The sequence below is a fragment of the Coloeus monedula genome, assembly GCF_965178545.1.
Source record: "Coloeus monedula genome assembly, chromosome: Z".
NCBI lineage: Eukaryota > Metazoa > Chordata > Aves > Passeriformes > Corvidae > Coloeus > Coloeus monedula.
Window position 1 is genome coordinate 65550140 of NC_138822.1, and position 15065 is coordinate 65565204.

The 15065-nt window shown below is 41.1% G+C and overlaps 2 protein-coding genes across 3 annotated transcripts in view; one reads left to right on the top strand and one right to left on the bottom strand.

Moving 5' to 3' along the window:
- Positions 1 to 3284, bottom strand: part of NDUFAF2 (NADH:ubiquinone oxidoreductase complex assembly factor 2) — a 65264-nt gene extending 61980 nt beyond the window's left edge. The window contains exon 1 of the mRNA XM_082301523.1: positions 3100 to 3284. Coding sequence (XP_082157649.1) covers positions 3100 to 3226 — 127 coding nt within the window. The 5' untranslated portion in view covers positions 3227 to 3284. The remainder of the gene's footprint in view (positions 1 to 3099) is intronic.
- A 205-nt stretch (positions 3285 to 3489) lies between these two features.
- The window catches only part of ERCC8 (ERCC excision repair 8, CSA ubiquitin ligase complex subunit), a gene marked incomplete at its 5' end in the record, with an annotated part of 32028 nt that continues 20452 nt past the window's right edge, over positions 3490 to 15065 (top strand). For both annotated transcript variants that reach the window (XM_082301521.1, XM_082301520.1), the window contains 4 exons: positions 3490 to 3566; positions 5591 to 5686; positions 5836 to 5937; positions 14126 to 14249. In XM_082301521.1, coding sequence (XP_082157647.1) covers positions 3490 to 3566; positions 5591 to 5686; positions 5836 to 5937; positions 14126 to 14249 — 399 coding nt within the window. The remainder of the gene's footprint in view (positions 3567 to 5590; positions 5687 to 5835; positions 5938 to 14125; positions 14250 to 15065) is intronic.

Sequence of the window (15065 nt, forward strand, 5' to 3'; positions counted from 1 at the left end):
TCACAATTTTTTGAAGCCTGATGCTGTTTTCATTCTACTTATTTCCCTCTCTCCTTAATGACTGTTAAAACCCACATCTCATGGTCAAGTATGTCTAACAGTGAGTACCAGCAACTACTGCAACACAGGACAAATCAACAGAATAAAAAGCAACATTTGATCACTTTCATAAAAAGAAATCACCATCAATTTCCTGTTAGTGGAAGTCATGCTTCTTTCAGAGTTCTGTCACTCTGCTGATACTGAGGGATTAAGGGTTTTTTTAGATCAAGCTAAAGGACAGTGACAAATATACAGAAAATAAGCAGAATTCTTACAAGCAGTATTTTCACAAAATCATAGCAGTAGTATTTCCCACATGAACTCTCCTGTTCTTTAATTACATAAAAAAAGAATAAGGGAGAAATTACCAACTATGAATAATCTGACACTCACCGACATAGAAGATGTCATCTTATTCCTCAGCATGTCAAATTTCAGATGATTTGTAAAAAGCCTTCTCTTAATTTGATGCCAAAGATGGAAGAGAAGAATGGGAAGAGTGAATTAAACATTAGGCCTTTGCCAGATTCCTTATTCTGCCTTTTAATACACATTTTTTCCCAGATAATATGCATTTGACTGGGTCAAACCAAAGGAATTAAAAAGCTTAAGGGTAAACTGTTAGAAAAAACTAAGGTAAGTATGGTTAGGAATTATTAGACACTTTGTAGAAGTTCCAGCTTTTCTCTTTGTTTCAAGACATCTTGCAGAACCTTATGCCATTTAACTGTTTATCCACTTCATTCCCACTTCTGTGCCATTTCCAGCTTGCAATTTATTCTTCATCAGTCATTTTATTTTATTGTTTTATTGAAGTTTTCTACAGGAAGTAGAAAAGTATTTTCAACATCAAATAAATGATTGTGAAAAGATAGCAGTGAGGAAGAAAATAGAGAAAAGAGAAGATCCCTCCCTTCTGGTGGCAGTAAAAGATTGTGTCAGGGCAAGCTGGTGGTGCAGAATTTTCAACATATCAAGTGAAAGTTAAGCAGAAGAATGAGAGAAAAAAACCTACTAACAGAGGAATACTGATAATTCAGCAGATCTGCATTGTGTGATCTGTATAACTGAAACAGACTTCAGGCGCAAGAGCCTTAAGATTCACATAAGTACTGTTCTCACAGACTACAGCCAGAGCAGCAAGTGTGGAGCATTTAAGAGCCAGTCCTTCCTGTCAAAGCAAAATTGGAGCAACTTCAGCTGTGGAGTGTAATTCTCAGTATTCTTGCAGTCCATCTGAAGAAAAACTGGGAAACACAAGGGCTGCCACAATGTGTTAGATACAACTATTCCAATTCTTTACTAACTTTAAAAGCCTCTTATACTGTGCTCCTGCAGAGTTCAATAGCTACGTTCCACCTCTCCTGTCCTCCTACTGACACTACACCTAAAGTTCCAAACACAGAGGTAAACCTTAAAGTTGCAGCAGTTGGCTTTCACTGTGAAAGGCATGCCAGCATAAATCCTAATATTGAGAAAAAACTACCACTATTTCTGACAGAAGTAATTTTTAGCTGTTTAGTAGGAACTGACACTGCAGCAATCACACAGAAGAACTCTGACTGTAGTTTTCACTGTTTCTTGTTGCTAAAAGACAAAGCCTTTTGTACACTCCTCAATGTCACCATGAACCCCAACAGTGAGAAGAGCAGAAGTTGAAAGCAGGATCGAGAAACCTGGAAGCATATTAACTATAGCAGCACATTAACCCTGAGGAAAAACACACTACTGACAAAAGGATGTTCACAATTTCTTCCCAGATACTTGTCTGACACTTGCTTTAAGTCACTGCCAGTTGTTCAGGAAGTTGCACAGCAAAACAGGTCAGGCCAACTGCTTTGAAGGGAAAATGACTCCAACTGACATTATGTGTTTCTAAAGAGAAGGTGTACTGGTCAAGTAACTACACAGTCTCAGACTTTCTGCTTCTCTTTGTATTCTGAAGAATACCGAGTAAAAATACCTCCACAGTCTCAGGATGCTCTAGCTGATGCAGTTATACAAAAGATGTGCAGTACAGCAAGCAGATAAACAAGCCTGTGCAGGGAGAGGAAAGAGGACTGTGAAACATTATAGCATGTGCATCTGGCCATCTTCAGGGAACCTGCCTTCCATTATTTATACATAGCACAGCATATCCATAGAGAATAAAGGCATCCATAGACAGTAAGCGCATCCACACTCCTGGAATAAAGACAGAAACCTAGAAAAGTGTTTTTCTACAGGAGTGGGATAAATGTACATGTAAGAATTAATTTCACAGAATAACATCATCAGTCAGGTTGGAAAAGACCTCTGAGATCATCAAGTGCAACCTATGACCAACACCACCATGTCAACTAAACCACAGCACTAAGTGCCACATCCAGTTGTTTAGTGAACAGTTCCAGGGATGGTGACTCCACCACTTCCCTGGCCGTTCCAAAGTTTAACAGCCCTTTCCATGAAGAAATTCTTCCTGATGTCCAACCTGAACCTCCGTTGATACAACTTGAGCCCATTTCCTCTTGTCGTGTCACAAGTTGCCCGAGACAGGAGGCTGACCCCTGGCTACAGCCTTCTGTCAGGCAAAAGTCGTAGAGAGCAATAAGGTCACCCCTGAGCCTCCTTTTCTGCGGGATAAACACCCCCAGCTCCCTCAGCTGCTCCTCACAGGTCTTGAGCTCCAGATCCTTCACCAGCTTCACTGCCCTTCTCTGGACTCTAGCTTTTAAAAGCATATGCTGAAGCGCTCTGAATTACCAAGAACAGTAAATAATTACTGCCTGCCTATCAACTTAGTACAGGCTGCGCTCCGAAACCCTCCAGTGATTGGCTTTACGGTTATTATGGCATTAGCCTACTGAGAAACCCGCACGTGTTTCCCGATGCGCGGAACGGGCCCGCCCTCGACTCCCTCGGCAGAGGCACTTTCCTTCCCTTTACTGATCAAGCCACTATTTTTTATCAGCCGCTGTCCAGCCGCCCCGCCGGCTGCGGGTGAGGGGCCGCGCAGGAGGGCGGGGCGCGGCTCCCCCCGCGCCCGCCCGCAGCCGCCAGCGCGGCCCCCGTGCGTACCTGCCCGCCTCTCGTGCTTGGGCACCCGGTAGTACTTGTTGCCAAACTGGTCGGTGCCCACCAGCTCCTTGGTGGGCCCCACGAGGCGCTGCCGCAAAGCGCGGAGTGCCTGCCAGGCGCGGCTCATGCCGGGATCCCGACGGCAAGGCCTCCACCCACAGACACCGAGACGGCGACACGGGACACAGAGCACGCACCGCGCTTCGGCTCCGCCCCCCTCCCGCCTGAGGGCGCCCAGCGCCGCCCTGCTCCGCCCGATGCCGCCCATGGGCGTCGGGCGCGCCAGCAACGCTGGTTGCCATTGGCGCGCGCCGGCCCCCCCCGAGCCAATCCCGGCCGCGCCCGCGACAAGATGGCGGCGTGGCGCGGAACGGGCCGGGCGCTCTCGCCATGTTGGGGCTCATGGCTGCTCGCCAGGCCGGGCTGGACGACCCCGCACGGCTGCGCCGGGCCGAGCGCACCCGGAGGTACCGGGGCCGGGGCGGGTGTCCCTGCGTGGAGAGGCCCTGGAGCGGCAGCCCCTGGCTCCGCCTTGCCGCCGAGCCTCATTTGGCCCGGCCCGCGGTGGGGCGGCCCGGGGCGGGGTGAGGGGCTGCACCGCCGCAGCCCGACTGTCCGTGTGGGCCGGGGCGGAAGAGCTGGGCAGCCGCTCTCCGTGCCCACCCGCCTCGGAGTGCCCCGTGGGGTTGTGGTGGCGTGCGTGGGTCAGCAGCCCTGCTGTTTGTGTACGGTGTACTCCGCCCTGGGCGGAGTGCGCGCAGCGCGGTCAGCTGTGCCTCACTCCCTGCAGCTCGGTGTTACTGCCCTTGCTGTGGGCGCGGTTCCTCCAGGGGGTTCAATCCGCGAGCGGCTGTGCTCCGCTTGTCAGGAAACAGGTGTTTGTAATGCTCATGAGCCCTCATCTGCTCCTCCTTCCTTTTCCCAAACCCGGCATTTTGGCAGGTTGAAGAAGAGTTAAAATGCAGGGGGTTTATTAGCTTCCTAGCAGTTTTTGTGGGAAGCGGTGGCAGCACAGACGGATTTGTTAGTACTCCTGCTAAAGGTTATGATGTGATGTTAGTTCAATATCAGCGAATTTACTTTGCAGCTGTGTTTCAAGATAAATCCAATAAATCCTACCTACCGTTCAGTCACTCACACAATTCCATCAGGAGGATCTGTGTTGGCGACTTACGGCTTTATGGGGCTGTATCATCGTAGAACAGATATTTAAAATTGAAATGAATTGTGGCTAATTCAGGAAGCTTCTTTCTGGGTGCATTTTGACAACACAATTATGTCCCTCTGTGCCCTCAGCACTCATGTAGCATTCAGTGCTGAGGACTGTAACACCCTGGACAGACTTAACCTTACTTAGATAATTGTCTGCTTAGCATTTCCCTTCCTAAACTTTTAAATTTTGACTTAAAAAAAAATCCGTAGTATTAAGTGGATTGTATTTATAGCTGCTTTTTAAAAGTTATATGTTTTAACACATTTCCACAGGGGGATTTCTTGTTTCCTAAAATTTCATCAGGAACTCAAAGGTTTTAAATTGGGTATCTTGTATATGTCAGAATTCTTATTCTAGGTGAATGCTTGCATAACTATATTAAACATGTTTTGAGAGAGCTTAAATGACTTGCTGCTTTTATAGCATGTCTACAGACATGATGTTGGGGACCTGCCCATAGCAACCTAAGGTTTTCACATCAGGATTTTTTGCCCCTCAAGCTGAAGCAAGTAGGGACACTCTGCCTCACAGCTTTTCGGTTGCCTACTTAGTTACGTTTTTGTTGTGGTGGTGGTGTTGTGGTTTGTACAAAGTGGTGCTGTAGAAAGCTCTGATGATCTTGTGAGGCTAAATTTTATACCAGGTAATATGATTTAATGAAGCAGAATATCTCTTTTTTGACTATGTAATATTAGCATATTTAAAAATACAAGCTAAGAATTGCAAGTCAGAAAAGGTTGTCTTGGAAGCTTTGTCATTGAGGGTAGCCTAGTTTTTTTTTAAGGTTGCAGAAAATGTAGCATACAAACTTCGTTTCATTAAAGGAAATACTGTAAACTTGATAAACTAAATCTATTCGTCCACTAGGTGTCCGTAGTTCCAAGCAGGATGAAGCTGGAAAGGCTGCTACATGGTGAAGCTTCAAAGTAGCCAGTATTTGTTGTGATTACAAGATTGTTAATGATTCTTTTTCTCAGTACTGTCAAATTACATTCCAGGTTTTGCTTAATGTGTTGACCCCAAGAGCAGCTCTGCTTTTTCTTTGAGCCTGTATTACATATTTATTTCTCTTACCTTCCAAACAACAAAGTATTTTTTCTGCCAACTTCACAAGACTTATTTCTATCGCCGTATCATGTAGTTTTGCCAAAAAAAAAAAAAAAAAAAAAAGGCAAGGATGAGTTAAATGTAACTAGGTTTCAGCTGTTTAGAACTACATAGTAGCATTTGATAATTCTGTTCTTGTTCATCTCTCTTTCTTCCTTTTTTTGTGGGTAGGGTCCTAAGTTTGGAATTAAATAAAGACAGAGATGTGGAAAGAATACATGGAAGTGGTATTAACACCCTCGATATTGAGCCTGTTGAGGGAAGATAGTAAGTATATACTTTAGTTGGTAAAAGTGTACATAAGTAATTCACTGTGTTGTGGTAGTATGGATTTGTTTTCTTGTTGAACACACTATTACATTGAGCATATTGAGATTATGAGTGTTTAAACTTTTGTGTTTTATTAACACTTTCAGCATGTTATCTGGTGGATCAGATGGTGTTATTGTACTTTATGACCTTGAAAACTTGAGCAGGAAACCAAGTTACACATGTAAAGCACTTTTTACTGTTGGAAGGTAAGTACTCCAAAAGTCTTTTAACAAAGTATATACCCCTTGTGTGGCAAGAATTAAACCTGCAAATTAATGTCTGTTCTTATTTCTAGAATAAAAGGACTGTAGAAAATAGTGCCAGAAATCTTTGAAGGCTAGTCGCAAAGATTGTTTCTTAATTTGTCTACTCTAATAGTTACAAAATATGTACAGTGACTCTGATATTGTTTGAGCAAATCTATAGGAGTTTCAAAAGTTAAAATGAAGGACAACAATTGTACTCATATGGAAACTAAAGTTAGACAGTTTTACATTGCTGTAGACACCACAAAAAAAGTCACACCTAGTACGCTTAACTTCGTATTTTAACACTAGAAAAAGAAGAAAAAAAAGAAAACCCAAACCTTCCTCTAGTTCATAATTTTTCACCTATGCGTTTTCTTATTATTTCATGTTGAAATTTGGTGCCTCTATGCCAATAACTGAGAAAGACATTTTGGTACTGCTGTAGAAATATTCCATGTATTCCCCAAATATATATAATGCATGTATTTGAGTAAATATACTTCTAAGCAGGAGAAGAATTGCTTGCGTAATCCCGTTCATCTGTTCAGAAAAAAATCTAATACCTATTTGCAGTTGTTTATTTTCCCTCTCTCTGTTTCCAGCTTTACTAGTAGCTTTTTTTAGTTTATCAGGTGTTCAGCAGGTACAGAAGTGATTTATACAGAACTTCTTAAGAACATGTTTGAATGAAGACAAATATGTTACTGAAAAAATTGGATGTATTTTTCTAAAGAACAGGGTACCACCATGCTGTGTGTAATCTTTATAAAGAGTCAAAGTCTTTATTCATTTGTCAGGCTGTCCCTGCAGGCAATACAAATTTCTCCATTATAGACATTAAGTCTTCTAGCAAAAGCTGTTTTTTCCTTTATTTGGATAGTAGGGTTATCTAGTAGATTAGAACTTCATGTAAGACTCACAGTAAGAGATATTCTACTTTGTAAAAGTTTGGTAGCTGCATTTTCCCCTTATTTTTTCCCAGTCTACAAATTATTTGAAGTCTAAGAGTCAGAGTCATCAGGAGTCAGATATACAACAGCAGAACAGATTTGTAACAATAAAAGGCCTTAACAGTATCTAGGACCATAAGAAAGAAAAAGGCTAATAGAACATACATCACCACCAATGGATAGGAACAGAATCTACTGCTGCGTTTGGTAAGTGTTGATGGCTGGGCTTCTTGCACAAGCCTATTTTGAGTTGTATTTAAAAACATATAGTGACTGTACATCCCCAAATCTCAAAACTGAAATGAATTCTGAAACAGATGCAGCAAATTGAAGAAATTCATGCTAAGAAGGTACAACATAGAAGCTGTCAAATCTGTGCTAAAATAATGGCATCATTAACTTCAATTAGGTCAGTAGAAATATTCCATCCTTGAAGATTCTGTTTAGGAGCATTGTTAGTTGGTAGTCTAGTTTTTGGCTAGGTGTTAATTTGCATAGATGCATCTTTTATTTCTTACCAGTTGAGGCATAAATTTTATTAGTAGAATTGGATTTTGTGTGACACTGCTCTAAATGACAGGCTTATGATTATTATTGCTTAAATTACCTTAGTAGGTTTCTTGCCTCAGTTATTTACTCCTAGTATTCTTCAAGCTTCCTAGTATGTTACAAATACATACTGTAGCTAATTAGCTACAGTTTATATATAGCTTCAGATATTTGGAATATTACTCAGAGTTCTTGACATAATAAATGGATTTATACTTAAGAAGCACTTTCCCTCTGACTGTCTGGCTCCTATCTTTGAAGGATATAGTAGTGCTGACATGTTGTGAAAGTTTGTCTGTCTTCCAAGTTTGCAGGGCAGAACATAGGTCTGGTCTCAAAGTTGCTTAAAAAGAATAAGTTCTGCTAGAGGCCCTTTAAAGGTGTTTCTGCATAGACCCTAAACCGGACTTGCTGATGATCCAATAGTTTAGAACACCAAAAGAGATAACTCCTACAGGTGGTAGGCTGTGATTTACCCTGTGTTTCTCATCTAGAATATAGGGCCACTCTTGCAGATTAAAAAAAAAAAAACAACCTTTCCCTGTTTTCCTGGGAATCAGCACAGAGAGTTTTAACTGGTTTCACATGATTCATGTTGGCCTGTGACAAAAACTGGCATTTGAGAGTAATGAAACAGTACCAGTTTCTAGATAATATACATAATATGCAGATAATCTTTAAGGTAGTCTCTGCTACTCAAAACATGTCTAGGAAGAATGAATGACAATGGCCTTACTATCCATAGAATTAATTCTGTATTTGTCTTTGGCAGAAAAGGCTGGGATATTTTGAGAAATGGGTGAAAATACTTCAGATGGAATGAACTGGGAATACTGTACATCCTGAGACATGAAACTAGGCTGAATGGTGTGTAGCCACTACTAAGTTTAACCAGATCAAAGGTGATTCCTGCAGAGCTACTGAAGAGTTTTTTAGTTCATTCCTCATTCCTGTGGATTATGGTAGAACTGATTGTTCTGGTGCAGAGGTGAACACAGTCCAGTGCTGTGCGCTTACAGTTATTGTAACTGGATAATTAGTTCCGTGGGTTTAGATTTTTCTGCACAGTGCATAGAAATCCCTCTCCAGGAGTAAGCTTGCTCTGAGTCAGGCTTGATTTCCTGGCTCTGCAGGTCATCAAGATTTTTAGCTTGACTTCTGCCATGGTTTAACCCCAGCCAGCAACCAAGTTCTGGACAGGTGCTTGCTCACTCCCCTACCAGTGGGATCAGGGAGAGAATCGTAAGGGTAAAAGCTAGAAAACTCCTGGGTTGAGATAGTTTAATACAGAAAGCAAAAGCTGCAAACACAAGCAAAACAAGGACTTAATTCACTGCTTCAGCCATCTCCAGGAAAGCAGGGCCCCATCACACATAATGGTCTCTCGGGAAGACAAATGAAATAATTCCAAACATGTCTCCCCCTTTTTCCTTCTTTCCCTCAGCTTTATATACTGAGCTTGATGTTACATGGTCTGGAATATCCCTTTGGTCAGTTGGGGTCATCTGTCCCAGCTGTGTCTACTCCCAGGCACCCCCAGCCCCCTCACCAGCATGTCAGTATGAAAAGCAGAAAAGGCCTTGGCTCTGTGTAAGCCCTGCTCAGCAATAACAAAAGCATCTCTATGTTACCAGCTCTGTCCAGCACAAATCTAAAATGCATCCCATGGTAGGCACTGTGAAGAAAATTGTTTCTACTCTAGCCAAAACCAGCACACCTCCCTGAAGAATAAATGCATGAAATCTGTTGACTTTTAGCACTGTGCCAGAGTAACAGGCCATTCTAGGGTATGCCTCAGAGATGGAGGAGCAATGCAGAAATCATTAAACTAAGCTCAAAAGTCACTCAATACCTCTTGCTTAGTATTGTCAGTGCTGGCTTCAGGCTAACTCTCCTTAAACGTGTCTTTTCGTTTGTAGCAACCCAAGTGAGCAGAAAGGTTTATTTGCTCAGATTAAATCAGGTCTATAGATGTCATGTAGAAAGGGAAGATTTCCTCAACTCCTCGTGTTAGATTAGTCTGTCAGTGCCCTGGGAAAGCTAAGACCTTTGTGCCCAACCAGCCCCTCAGCACACTGTTACAGGGACCCTTCACTGAACAGTCCTGCTGGATCGGGGAGTGGTTCAATGGCCTTGTTCAGGGACACACACCAACAGCATAAGAGAGACACCTCAGTGGGGCTTCCCACTTTATTTGAGTATATTACCCACTGCCAGAGACTGCCAGTGTCCATGAAGGACTCACTAACTGTGGAATAACATTATTAATAAGAGAAAATTGTGACAGGTTAAGGTTCAAGGCCTGCCAGTCGATGTTTCTGACTGAAAACATGTTCAGACCAATATACAGACAAGATTTAATTCCTACTAAAGCGCACATAGAGTAAGGTTCTTACCAACAGGTGTCCCTCTGGGGAAGAAGAGACGGATCACTGTGTTAACTGATCCCAGAAGTTACGATGGAATCTTCCTCAGCTTTTCACCATTCTTGACTTACTTCTATACTATTCCATTATGTTTAGTTGGAGCTTGAGTTACTGTACCTTTGCTACTGATTGGTGTAAAATTCTCTCCCTTTCCTCTTAAAGATACAGTCAATCAAAGGCAGAGTGCGTGCTCGGTGAGGGTCAATCTTACCTTGGGGGTGGGTAACTTGGAATTAGCTCAGTTGATTAGAGCTTGGTGCTAATAATGCCAGGGTTCTGGGTTTGATTCCTGTATCGGTTGTTCACTTAAGAGTTGGACTTGATGATCCTTATGTCTCCCAATTGAGAATATTCTGTGATTCTGAACTTTGGGATAGAGGTCTGTGTTGGTATTACAATTAGATGATAATGAACCAAGTTCATCAAAGGTGAGTGATTTCACCACAGTTGCTGGTTCAGCAGCAAGACATCTTCTCCTATCTCCCCTGGTGGACAGGTGCTATGTGGTTTATCAGATAGAAAGTACCCCTCCCTGCACGGAGTTCAACAGTGCCTAGCCATGATGTCTTGTCTCCATCCCCCATTTCATGCTGCTTAGCAGGTGCTTGAGGTTGCAGATTGTGTATATGGAGAATCATTATGGAATAGCTTTCAGTCATGCTCACCACATTCCATCCAGAAGCAACTGCACTTGACCCTATAATTCCCGTATCATTGTAACTTCTGTTAGGATGTCAATGTGACTTCTCAGTTTCCTCTAATTTTACCCCCAGCCATTTTTCCACATAATCCACCCATGACTAGTCACTCAAGCTTCACAATATCCAAATAGAATCTGAGAGTGTTTCACACTTTTATGCAGTGTGGATCATCTAATATGTTTCTAGTGTGTGGTTATCTGGTATTACTGGGGATAGCAAATAGGCGAATGGTTTCATAATCATCCAAACCTTAACATACAATATAAGTATTAGAACAAAAAGCAAAAGAGTTACCATCAACAAAATGACAACTAAGTGAAGCACTCTGTTGAGAATTCTGGTAGCTGTTAGTGACCATCCAAAAAGGGTGTCCCACCACTGGTGTTCTCCATCTTTCTTCACCTACTCCATCACATAATTTATTTCTTCCACATGATTATGGACAGTAAATGAAGCCTGTTGTCCAGATAGACTTCATTTTTTTGGATTTGTTTTCAACTAGCAGCTCAGGTCTTTGTGCTGTAACAATTTCTTTACCAGCATGAGGTTCATACCAATGGGAGTAAGCTGCAATCTTGAATCAGAGTATAATTGGATTCTAATATTTTAATAGGATACAATAGGAGCTGATTAACTAAAATTACGTTCCATAATGTTGGCAAAGTTATAGTACAATATTAGAGTGATTCCTTGTATCTACAATAATGTTATCCACAAATTGAAAATCACAAGAGGGTCTCATACAAGCTCATCCTTTACCAATATACACAGTTTCCAAGTTTTCATTAGGATGAATCTCGAAATGAGAAATATATTGCTCGATGTCAAGACAAATGTCTTGGGTTTCAATGGTGTTACATTCACAAATGTATCCTTGTTGCTCTCCTGCAATGCTCATGTTGGCATCAGTAGTCTCCCATTTATTTCCATCTTTTTAGGTCCATACTCTCTGCTCCAGAGGATGAGTATAGTTCTATTGTGGTTTAATCCTAGTGCAATGACTTGGGTATATATCATATAGTGAAGCATTATGTATTGTTAACACAAAAGCTGTGGCTGTGCTGCTGATGGGACCACAGGTAAAACTGACTAAGTACCAGCAGAACTGGAATTTCTTTTGAGATTCAGTTGTATTATCCCAAATTACCTCTCAAATTTCAATAGGTAATGGTTTCTTCACCTTCCCTTATGATTGTAGCTGTCATCAATTGCATCCACAGTTGAGCTTGGATAGAAGTAAGAGCTAAAGAAACATTGATTTGGACTATGCTAAGTGCATCTGTGATCAATTGATGGTCTTTTTCATTAACCCCCTCCCGCTGAGGTAATAGATCCATTTGAAACCATTGATTAGTTCCCAAAGCCAAAAAGGAAGATCACAGAGGGTGTTTCAGTTTATTTAAGTCACTACTTATTGTAACTAGTTTTGTTCCTTAATAAATCAGAGTCTATGCCATTTAGAACTCCCCATCCTCTTCCCAGGATTTCAGTCACATCCCTCCTGGTTTTCCTGGAAGAAATGAGGGTTTGTTTATGCAAACATGCTGTCCATCCTGCATAAGAGGTTTTCAGGAGCAGTGAGCAAGTTGGTTGGATTGGAAACATTATTCTGCATCAACAGATCGTTGGGTTAAATAACATTTACTGTTGATCTGTATTCTTGACTAAGTAGGAACCAATGTTATAGGTGTGAGGAGGCAGTTTGATAGGAGGCTGAGGCTGAGTTGTTAAAAATGACACTTCAGCAATTTTGAATTGAAGGCCCTAGTTCAATCAAGAGTTCGGGTCTGTTCAAAGACAAATCACAAGTGTTGGATGGGATATTTTAAAGGTATGCCAACACTCATATTTAGAAGAAGAAGTATGTATGTTTTTTTCCCTTCAGCGTAAGTCGCTACATTTTGACATAGCTTACAACAGTATGTAAGACTGTTGTCATGCATTTAGTTATTTTGAATTCAGCATCCTATTCGGATGATGTCTCCTTTAATTCCTTTCAGAGGTGAAAGGTGTTGATTTTCATTCTCTTCTGTGATGACCCACTCCTTCCTATAAAAGGTAGTGTTATGCAGTGCTGCTGTAGACAAATTTAGGCCAGGCATAGGTACATCCCGAAGTCATAGTCTTGTATCCATGGCAGTACTGAAGATCTACATCTCTGTTGGCATGATCCCCTCCAATACTTACTGCTTGTTGAGGCCAGGACACTTGAGAGAACAATGCAGAGGTAAGAGCTGAAGCAAAGAATTCTTGTGAGCCCTTTTCTAGCTGCAGTTGAACTGTTTTGTCATAAGTACTGCATTTAGCTGGGATGGAGTTAATTTTCTTCATAGTAGTTTGTATAGTACTATGTTTTGGACTTGTAACCAGTCTTGATAATGCACTGATGTTTTAATGGGTGCTGAACAGTGCTTGGTAGTGTCAAGGCATTCACCATTCATCACTTTGCCCCTTCAAGGGGTGGACAATAGGCTGTGAGGAAACATAGCTGAAACATCTGACTCAGATTAACCGGAGACATATTGATATTCCATACCGTAAAATGTCACGTGTAGCAGTTTAAGCCTATGGTGAGGAATTACCTTTGCATCACTTTACTGGCTGGGTTTTTGTTTTGGTGGTTTTTTTTTGTTTTCCTGGGGGAGTAGGGTTTGTTTTGATTTGTTCCCTTTTATTTATTGAAAAATGTTTATCTCAATCCACAACTTTTCACACCTTTGCCACTTGAATGCTCTCTCTCATCCCATTGCAGAAGGTAGAGTGAGCAAACAGCTGGTTTTGGGCCCCTGAAGCTGGATCCATGTGAATCCAGCTCAGATAGGAGTGGTCTACCAGGTTTTTGAATGACATGTATTATTCGGACCCTGGTCAGTTGAGTCTGTATCCTGGAGCTGTCAAAATTGGCTCTGCTGTCTGTTCTTTGTACCACAGTTAATTATTAATTATATTGCATTCTGTAAATATCCACAGTTCAGTCAAACATTTCCTATTGTTCTTCTTCTTTCATTTCTGAATGCAAATATAAGTTACTCTCAGTAACTTAGCCTACTGCTCTCAGGTGACTTTGGCAGACAGGGATTGACAATAACTATGTAGCTGTAATTATTCACTAATACTAATGAATTTTTTGAACTGTATACATGATTGTATTTTTCAGTGGATCCATTTCTAAGAAGCATAAATGGTTTGTAGTATTAGGGCTTCACATTTAACATTAAATCTGTAAACGTGGCAACTTAAACATTTCAAAAGACACTTTTTATGCTTCAGTCTTGAGTGTCTAGATACATGCTACAGTTAGCATATTTTGAAAAGGTAATGATCTGTGGTTTCTTGAAATGAAGACTCTTCAAAGTAATTAGTGTTAGTTGAATGAAAATCAAGCCAACAAAAGTATTGTTCTTGAAAACTTCAGGACAAATTTAAAAAAATGTTTATGTTTTCAATTTGTCAAATACCAAGACAACTACAAGATGATTATCAAAACTCTAACCAGTTGGAATATTTTCCTTGATTTTAGGAGTCATCCTGATGTACATAAATACAGTGTGGAGACAGTCCAGTGGTATCCTCATGACACAGGCATGTTTACATCCAGCTCATTTGATAAAACCTTGAAAATATGGGATACAAATACTTTACAAGTAAGAGATAGTTTCTACAGCTTGCAGCCTTCTTTGTGTACATGTTATTCATAGGATATCTGAAGTTCTCCCAGAGCTGAACAGGACTATGCATCCAGAAGATGAAAACCAACCACCTGTTACAACTGTGGGCGGAGCAGCAGGGTGGTGTGGTCCTGGCATTCGTGTACACACCTTGGTGTGTACTTGCCCATTTCTGAAGACGTGAATGTCTAAACCGTAGGAGAGCTTGGAACCCTTGGGAGAGTTCCTTTCTGCTTTTGCTGTGAACAAGAATAGAGCTAGTTGAATTTTTCCTGGGTAAACTTTCCAGCAAGGTCTAATCTGCAGTTCATTCGTGGGGTTTGTTGAGTCTAATGGCAGTGTGCAGCAAGGTGACTTATTTTGAGTAACCAGTGTCTAATAACCAGTGCTTTTGAAGCACTGGTCTTGGCTTGCAGGATCCAGGTCCAGAATTCTGCTGTTTTAAGCACTATAGACACCATTTCTAAAAATCAGTAGAGAATGAGAGAAACCATTAAAAATATGCTAACCAATGTAACTGACATTAATAAAGTAAACAGATTATTTAGGAATTTATGTTGCTTTGACTGACTAATCCTCATATCTTCTGTTGAACTGTGAATTCATGACTGCAGTTTGTCCTGTTCCCTATGAGTGTATTAATGAACTTACATTGATACTGTTTGCTGTTTCAGGCATAGTGAAATAATTTTTTTTGAAAGGAGATATGTCATCCTAGGGACATAATAAAGGAGAAAATTTTACCTCTTTTTTTTTTGTTTCTTTCTTTTTTTTTTTAATTGTGAGTTATGA